Consider the following 9,575-nt stretch of genomic DNA (forward strand, 5'->3'; position numbering starts at 1 on the left):
GTGGAGGGGCTGTGCTGTGGCAGTATTTATAGTAACAGTGGAGGGGCTGTGCTGTGGCAGTATTTATAGTAACAGTGGAGGGGCTGTGCTGTGGCAGTATTTATAGTAACAGTGGAGCGGCTGTGCTGTGGCAGTATTTATAGTAACAGTGGAGGGGCTGTGCTGTGGCAGTATTTATAGTAACAGTGGAGGGGCTGTGCTGTGGCAATATTTATAGTAACAGTGGAGGGGCTGTGCTGTGGCAGTATTTATAGTAACAGTGGAGCGGCTGTGCTGTGGCAGTATTTATAGTAACAGTGGAGGGGCTGTGCTGTGGCAGTATTTATAGTAACAGTGGAGGGGCTGTGCTGTGGCAGTATTTATAGTAACAGTGGAGGGGCTGTGCTGTGGCAATATTTATAGTAACAGTGGAGGGGCTGTGCTGTGGCAGTATTTATAGTAACAGTGGAGCGGCTGTGCTGTGGCAGTATTTATAGTAACAGTGGAGGGGCTGTGCTGTGGCAGTATTTATAGTAACAGTGGAGCGGCTGTGCTGTGGCAGTATGTATAGTAACAGTGGAGGGGCTGTGCTGTGGCAGTATGTATAGTAACAGTGGAGGGGCTGTGCTGTGGCAGTATGTATAGTAACAGTGGGGGGGCTGTGCTGTGGCAGTATTTATAGTAACAGTGGAGGGGCTGTGCTGTGGCAGTATTTATAGTAACAGTGGAGGGGCTGTGCTGTGGCAGTATGTATAGTAACAGTGGAGGGGCTGTGCTGTGGCAGTATGTATAGTAACAGTGGAGGGGCTGTGCTGTGGCAGTATGTATAGTAACAGTGGAGGGGCTGTGCTGTGGCAGTATGTATAGTAACAGTGGAGGGGCTGTGCTGTGGCAGTATTTATAGTAACAGTGGAGGGGCTGGGCTGTGGCAGTATTTATAGTAATAGTGGAGGGGCTGTGCTGTGGCAGTATTTATAGTAACAATGGAGGGGCTGTGCTGTGGCAGTATGTATAGTAACAGTGGAGGGGCTGTGCTGTGGCAGTATTTATAGGTAGTATTTATAGTAACAGTAGAGGGGCTGTGCTGTGGCAGTATTTATAGGCAGTATGTATAGTAACAGTGGAGGGGCTGTGCTGTGGCAGTATGTATAGTAACAGTGGAGGGGCTGTGCTGTGGCAGTATGTATAGTAATAGTGGAGGGGCTGTGCTGTGGCAGTATGTATAGTAACAGTGGAGGGGCTGAGCTGTGGCAGTATTATTGGAAATTGATGTATGAGATATCCTCTCCACATGCAGGCATTAAGTGTACCAGGAATGTAGGACTACCACACAGATCTAACAGCTGAGGACGTAGCTGCCTGGCAGAGTGCTCATAAGAGACACACACTGAGCACACATGCATCAGGAGTCTTACTTCTCCTTGCTGCTAAAGGTTTCCTATTTTGAAAGTTTTCCCTGGAAAAGTAGACACACACACACACATTGCATACCCATCATATAACCCATAATATGGTTATATGATGTCACATGCTGTGTATTTCAACACATATACCCCACCCCCCTCCATTTTCAGAACTACCGTGCTGATTTGGGACAGTTTGCAGGCATAATTCAACAAAGAGAAAAATGCTTTTCCAGCATATTAAATGATTTAAAACACAAACACATTTAAGAGGTGAAGTTGAGGTGTGAAAAAAGTGGATGGAGAGTAGAGGAGAGGAGGGGAGGAGAGGAGGAGAGGAGAGGATGGAGACGGAGAATGGAGAGAAACTGATAAAAAGTGGCACATAGCTGACAGATAGGAGGATAAGGTGGATATTGAAAAGACAACAGAGAGAGAGAGAGAGAGAGAGAGAGTGAGAGAGTGAGAGAGAGAGAGAGAGAGAGAGAGAGAGAGAGAGAGAGAGAGAGAGAGAGAGAGAGAGGGAGAGAGAGAGAGAGAGAGAGAGAGAGAGAGAGAGAGAGAGAGAGAAAGAGAGAGAGAGGGGAGAGAGAGAGAGAGAGAGAGAGAAGAGAGAGACAGGGAGAGAGAGAGAGAGAGAGAGAAGAGAGAGGGAGAGAGGTGAGTAAAGCAAGGGAGCGATAAAAGTAATTGAATGTGAATCCATATTGATTGGCCTACATAGAATAGGTTAGGACACTATACATGATGCTGTCTCTCCCTACATGGGGGAGTTTATGGAGTCAGATCTAATCAGCGTCGTTCAGTCATTCAGCTCTCTGTCTTCCCTCATCAATTATCTGTCACTAGTCACCTCTAACCTATCTAAGGAGATATCCTGACGGGAGTCATTCACTAGAGCAAAGGTATAGGAGTCGTATGGGATTAGACTAGTCTCAACACAGACCTTTTGTTTAAGGACCAGGATGTTAACATGTCAGAAGATGTGTAAGTGAAAAATATCTAAGGATTATCTAAGGACTATTAGGAAAATCATTACTGAATTGTGTTTGTTCTAGTCTCAGACAAAATTAAACTATAGCTCTGCATACCAGTTGAGGATGTCTTTATTCATTCAAAAGCAGACACCAACTAAAAGCAGACACATACTTTTTTTTAATTCTGGACTTTTCTTATCTGTTCAAAAGCCTCCCAACGGCTCTATACCACCGGTGCAAACAGCTGATTCAGCCACTAGTACCGTAGGGAGCTGTCAAACCCACCGCAAATAACTGTCAAATAACCCCATCCCACTCAATGACAGCTCTGTCCAGCCTACTCTGCCCCAGTGGCACCCTATTCCATATATGGTGCACTACTTTTGACCAGGGCCCATAGGGCCCATAGGGCTCTGGTCGACAGTAGTGCACTAGGAAGGAAACAGGGTGACATTTGCAACGCACCCCAGCTCTCTGCTCTGCTCTTCAATTAGTATTTTACTGTCTGTCTATTTCTGTCTCTGACTATGAGTCTGTTGTGTAATCCCTGTTCCCTAGTTACAGGTGTTTCATTACAGCCAGCACATAACACCGGGCTGGTTAGACTGTCTGAAACCTGCCTGCTCATCACACACACAGCTCTGGTCCAGTCCCAGTGGGATGACATCACAACGTGTAGTTAGCTGATGGAGCTGTTCTTGGACTTCAAAAGCCATCATGCTGACAAAGACAAGAGACAGTCACATGTTCTACCTGGTGTCAGTTTCAGATCTGTTGCCAACTCCTCTTACTAACATGTACTGTACTGCATGACGATAGTTGGAGCAGTTGGCTATAGCATGTGTAGCATTAGGACCAGCCCAGGCTAGTGTGTTTTGGAGTCCAGGCTCAGAAACCATAAGTTGTGTTATTGTGAGGGGCAGAGCTGGGGGTGTCATGTGGTCTCCTGTTCCCTGCGTACAGGCCCGGAGCAGAGCAGCATCTCCCTTTAATATTTCACATCCCTCGTCTGCTCCTCAGTCCCCTCCCCTACAGCTACACCCTTTATGTATTCATCAGCCCCTCCACTACACTGACACATAATGGTCCCCACTACAGCTGTCTGCCAGGGAGGGAGGGAGGCGGGTGGGCGGGCGGGTGATCAGGCAGGCAGGTGGGAGAACTTGCCTCTGTGTGTGATGTCATCACTCTGATTCCAGACCAACAGGCAGACGAGGGGGAGCTACAGCTGGTATTAGTCAGCTCCTGGAATAGGCAGCAGAGAGAGAGAGCTGCCTGGCTGTGAATGAGGTCATCACTCTGAGCCTGTTCACACTGTTTCCTGTGACATCTTTAGATTGAATGTGGGGGTAACAGGCAGAATGTACTGCCGTACTGTAGTAGTCCACCTGACTAACTAAATGGACTAGGAGGTCAGTGTTGAGCCTCAGGAGGTACAGATTGTGGTTTCCTCTCTCTCTTCATCCACCCATCAGTTGTGTACTGTAGGGGTGTTCACTATTGTTTTATGGATTTCCCAAAGCGCTGAATTGCTGAATCCTTTCCATGTGTTCTGCTACTGTTGCCTGACAGAGATATTATGCTTGGAAGGAGAGATGTAATTTATGAATATTCACCTTCCCTCCTTCTAACATAACTGTGTGGGAGGGAGTGTTTAGTCATTGTTTTTTGATCACTGTCTGTAGGGAGAGTGTGTGATCGCTGTCTGTAGGGAGAGTGTGTGATCGCTGTCTGTAGGGAGAGTGTGTGATCGCTGTCTGTAGGGAGAGTGTGTGATCGCTGTCTGTAGGGAGAGTGTGTGATCGCTGTCTGTAGGGAGAGTGTGTGATCGCTTTCTGTAGGGAGAGTGTGTGATCGCTGTCTGTAGGGAGAGTGTGTGATCGCTGTCTGTAGGGAGAGTGTGTGATCGCTGTCTGTAGGGAGAGTGTGTGATCGCTGTCTGTAGGGAAAAGAACAGCATTATCTAACCTTAGTCTCCTGTGGGCGGGGCCTCCTGGGTGACAGTTTGATGACATGTAGCAGAAGGCCGGAGGTCAGAACTGACAGAGAAGGATTATATTAGCTCCCAATTAGCCCTTACTCATGCTGGAACTGTATCAGAAAGGTCAAAGTTGACACATATGGTTGGCTGTGTGCGTGTGTGCATATGTGTGTGTGTGTGTGTGTATGTTAGAGAGGGAGGGGCTAGAGAGGGAGGGAGGGAGAGAAATGGTCCGCTCTAGTTTAGTGGCCTGAAAGTGGGGCGATCTGTTCCTTGGAAGTTTCCCAGTGAAGTTTCCTGGGGACCGAGACACTGAAAATATCTATCTATATACACACTTTGTCCTACATACAGTAAAAGAGAGGCTGAAAGAGAGAGAGACATAGAGAGAGAGAGAGAGAGAGAGAGAGAGAGAGAGAGAGAGAGAGAGAGTGAGACAGAGAGAGCGAGACAGAGGGAGAGAGAGAGAGCGAGAGAGAGAGAGTGAGACAGAGAGGGAGAGAGAGAGAGCGAGACAGAGAGAGAGAGAGAGCAAGAGAGATTGATTGGTGGAGGGTAAATGACTCACCACAGACAATGATGGTGGGACATTACAGACCAGATGACATGGCTTTGGATCCACATTGGCTGTGGATGTAAAGAACTTTGACCACTTGTAAGCACTATATCAATCTAATCTGTTAACGGAAGTGTGACCCATGTTATGATCCTGGCTCACAGAACAACTTTGAACCGTTGCTGAACCACTAAGGACCACACAGAATCTGACTTATCTCACTGACACTACCTCTCAGTAGGAGATGGACTGTGGGGGAGGATAGAGAGGGTCAGTCAACCCCACTGATCAGCAGGAAGTCCAGTCAGTCTGACTCTGTCTCCCTGGAGGACAGTCAAAGGTACGACGTGACCCTTAACTAAATTGCAGCTTTCCAAGGAGAGTGCTGAAAGAGAAGTCTGTAGAGAGGAGATACGCAGTGGGAAAGATCTCTGTCGCTTATAGGAAATATCTAATCTATGTATCTCTCTGTTCCATCTCTTCTCTACAGGATACATTCATTAAGGCCTATTATGTGTGACTCATCATGACTTCTCTCTTCAAACTAAATTAACATATTCTCCTTGCATTTCTCCACTTAACCGCTCACTTTTCTCCTTTCGTGTCCGCCCCCTTCAACCCTTTTATTTTGCCCTCTCACCCCAGTCCACCTCCTGCTGTCTCTTCTCCTCCTGCTCCCTGTTCTGCCTTCTTCACGCTCCTTTCCACTTCAACAGTCTGTCTCAGCTTCTTTTCTCAGTTTTCCACTTCAACAGTCTGTCTCAGCTTCTTTTCTCAGTTTTCCACTTCAACAGTCTGTTTCAGCTTCCTTTCTCAGTATTTTTCTCTCAGCCCTCTCCCCTCCTTTTTCTACCTTTGCCTCTCCTCCCCAATATCTCCCTGTTCCTCTCTGTCTCTCCCATCCTCTCTGTCTCTCTCATCCTCTCTGTCCTCTCTCCTCTGCCTTGTTCCCCTCTCCGTCTCTCTAATCAGATCTGCTGTGTTCCTTTCCTCTTTCTATCTGACTTTCTACAATGATCTCTCTCTCTCCTGGCTCCCAGTCCTTGTCTCCTTGTTCCAAATCCTCAGCTCTCTATTGAAACTAATCCTCTGTATTTATCTACCCTCAACCCTGGAGCTTCTCCCTCTCTCTCTCTCTCCCTCTCTCTCTCTCTCTCTCTCTCTCTCTCTCTCTCTCTCTCTCTCTCTCTCTCTCTCTCTTCCCCTCTCTCTCTATCTCTTTATCCATTCAACTCCCCCGTTCCATAGTGTCCTATTGCCTCCTCCCTATCTGCTCCCTTCTTCTATCTTCTCCTCAATATCTCTGATTACTCAGCACTATGCAAAATATATTTTTGGATCATATTTTATATTTTCTAACTTTCCCAGTTAGTCAGCTTTCTGTCAGGCTTCCAACCTAGATGCCATCTCTGTGTCCTTCCACCAGCCCCCCAATATCTTTCTCTCTCTCTCGTTCTTTCTCTCTCTCTCTCTCTCTCTCTTTCTTTCTCTCTCTCTGTTTCTTTCTTTCTTTCTCTCTCGCTTTCTCTCTCTCTCTCTCTTACTCTCTCTCTCTCTCTCGTTCTTTCTCTCTTTCTCTCTCTCTGTTTCTTTCTCTCTTTCTCTCTCGCTCTCTCTCTCCATCGCTCTCTCTCGCTCTCTCTTTCTTTCTGCCCTTCCCCATGTGTCTCTCTGTCTATAACTTATAACTCTCTCTCTCTCTCTCTCTCCTGTGTCTCTATACCCCCTTCTCTTTGTCTTCCGCCCTCATTTTTGCTCCCTCTCTCTCTGAGTCTCTCTGTCATCTCTGCTACCTGACAGTGTTACTGTGTGGTGTTGTCCAGGTCTGCTGTAACACTACTGTGGCCTGTCAGCTCAGCTGCACTGTGCTCTTCATTAGTGAGGAGGCTGAGATGCATGAATACGTGACCCTTTAACACTGGTTAAAGAACCATGAGAAATATTATATCTGCGTTTCTCAGTGCATTTGTCCCTATGTCATGTGTACTTCCATGTACTCCATGGCTTTGTTTTGGCACAATGTGTCACCATCTCTCATACTAAAATCTTCCTTCTCTCCCACCCTCTGGTTTCTCATTTTCTCATATTGTCTTCTCCTCTCCTCTCATTCTCTCTGAGGACAGCTAGTGGTATTTGCTGTCACTCACTGTCCTCTGGGAACAGCCCTGGGAGCTGGTGTCAAACATCTTTTCTCACAGTGGCCCCTCTCTTCCCTGTGTCTTTCAGCCATCTTAGACACACACACACACTTACACACTCCATTTTCAATTTAGTTCATTACTCTCCTATGCTTGGGTGCATTCAAAGTGAAATAGCTCAAACACAATGAGCGACAGGATATTGGATGTTTTCAAAATGAACGTTTAAATGAGCACCCAGAGATAAAACATCACAGTTTAGGCAGTTTTATTGGCAGTGCTATCTCTCTTTTTGTCTTTGTTTCTGGGTATTCATTGTTGATATAGTTGTGTTGTATTGTAACTGATGTGGGTGTGTGCTGTGTGCTAGATGTCAGGAGGGCAGGCTTAGTTTCACAATTTGGGTTCATCCTCTTCAGCTGGTGTGAATTGTGTTGTGGGGCCACTTGAACATGCTGTTTTAGCTGTGGGGAGCTGTCCTGTATGGAGTAGTGCTGAAACTCACAGAGCGCAATGCTGCCTAGTATCCACTAGGGACTGACCTGAACACTCTCCAGCTTGTAGTGCACTGTCTGCAGCACGAGGTACATCACAGACGCTCTGAAATTGTTCTCTCCACTCTGAGAGGTGAGGTTGAAGACTGTGTTTCATGCTACTGTGAAGTGTTCTAGTCTAGTGAAATGGGTGAGTGTGTAGAGGTAGTCTACAGTGTATATTGTATTGTTTGCAGTAGTAGTTTAATGTTTGTAGTTTCAGTGGTGCTCTTAACAGTATAACAGTCAGTGTGGACTCAGTCAGTCTATAGATGTAGTATAGGCACTGGCTACCAGGGCAGTATTATGTATGTCTACTCTATATAGAGCAGGGTGGAAGATCTGTTGCATAGATATTTATATGGGAGGTGTTGAAGAATAAATTGTGATGAAATGGCAGCGCATGGTGACAGTGAAAAGGCAGTATGAAAGGAGTCAGTCTGTTCCCATAGTGACCAGAGTCAGGACATGAAACAGTGTAGGAACCCCGACAGACACTGGGGCTGCTGGTTGAGTTTTTAGGATTGTCCTTGGAACGCTCTCTCTCTCTCTCTCTCTCTCTGTCTCTCTCTCTCTCCCTCTCTCTGTCTCTCTATTTTGACCTTTCATGGTTCTCCTCTTCTCCTTTCTCCTCCTCAGTGAGTCTCGGGGAATGATGCCGCTGCCGTTTGTGCCACCCTCCCTGTCGCCATGACGATGCCGCTCAGCCCCCTCTCCAGTGACGAGGAGCAGCAAAGGATGCTGGGAAACAATAGACATCTATATCCTGGGGCAGAGGACGAGGAAGAGGAGGAAGATGAAGAAGAGGAGGGTGAGGAAGATGACCGTGATGAGGAGGGAGAAGATGGGGAGAATGGAGAGCTGGAGGAGGAAGAGGAAGTGGAGGAAGTCAGGCGAGGAGGAGGCATGTCACGAGGAGGCAGGGATGAGGGGCACAGGCAATTAGGCAAAATGGCTGGACGACCCACAGGAGACAGACAGATACGACCCGGCAACATCGGGCACACAGTAAACCCTTATTCGTCCAACCATGGACCCACCCATCAACAGCCGGCCAATCAGCAGCAGCAGCAGAAGAGGCTGAGAGAGCATAGCTCCAGCAGGGCGCCGTCAGAGGACGCCCACATCGCCATGATGGTGTTCCGCATCGGCATCCCCGACATCAAACAGACGGTCAGTGACATCACACCTATTGTACCACCCCTACAGATGTAGGATCTTAATTTGAGCCAGTTTGCTACAGCAGGAAAATAATCCTGCAGCAACAGGAAATGTGAATTATTATGTGGATCATAATTAATGGAGTTGATACATTTTTCGTTCGGGAAAATCAAGTCTGAAATGTCAAAGTGGAAATGACAAACTTTAGAAGCCTTGTTAAATCTCAAATACACCATAAGTTTGCATTTTCTGCCTCGCAGAAAAATTCTCAGCAACAAAACAGTGATCAAATTAAGATCCTACATCCGTATAGCAACCACTGGCATCAATAAACACAAACATTATGACCACTGACAGTCAGTACCACACCTCATAACCAACCTTCAGGACCACCCCCATTCACACTTCCATCAAACAGACAGTCACTATTTCCCCCTCATACAACCACTGACGTCCAGTTCAACTGTTGGTGAGTATGCTGGGGGTTTACATTTTGAACTCTTCACAGCAGTTGTCACACCCTGACCGTAGATTGCTTTGTATGTTTCTATTTTTAGTTTGGTCAGGGTGTGATGTGGGTGGGCATTCTATGTTGTAGGTCTAGGTTTTCTGTTTCTATGTGTTTGGCCTGGTATGGTTCTCAATCAGAGGCAGCTGTCTATCGTTGGCTCTGATTGAGAGCCATACTTAGGTAGCCTGTTTTCCCACTTGTGTTTGTGGGTGGTTGTTTTCTGGTTAGTGTTTGTTGCACCTGTCAGAACTGTTCGTTGGTCGTTTTGTTGTTTTTGTTCGTGTATTCATTTTTGATTAAAAGTATTATGGATACGTACCACGCTGCACTTTGGTC

The 9,575-nt window shown here is 46.7% G+C and overlaps 1 protein-coding gene across 1 annotated transcript in view; it reads left to right on the forward strand.

Moving 5' to 3' along the window:
* Positions 1–9,575, forward strand: part of LOC139574878 (SH3 and multiple ankyrin repeat domains protein 1-like) — an 86,633-nt gene that overhangs the window by 18,401 nt on the left and 58,657 nt on the right. The window contains exon 2 of the mRNA XM_071399856.1: positions 8,207–8,740. Within this exon, the coding sequence (XP_071255957.1) occupies positions 8,258–8,740 (483 nt within the window). The 5' untranslated portion in view covers positions 8,207–8,257. The remainder of the gene's footprint in view (positions 1–8,206; positions 8,741–9,575) is intronic.

Source organism: Salvelinus alpinus, chromosome 1 (genome assembly GCF_045679555.1).
Source record: "Salvelinus alpinus chromosome 1, SLU_Salpinus.1, whole genome shotgun sequence".
NCBI lineage: Eukaryota > Metazoa > Chordata > Actinopteri > Salmoniformes > Salmonidae > Salvelinus > Salvelinus alpinus.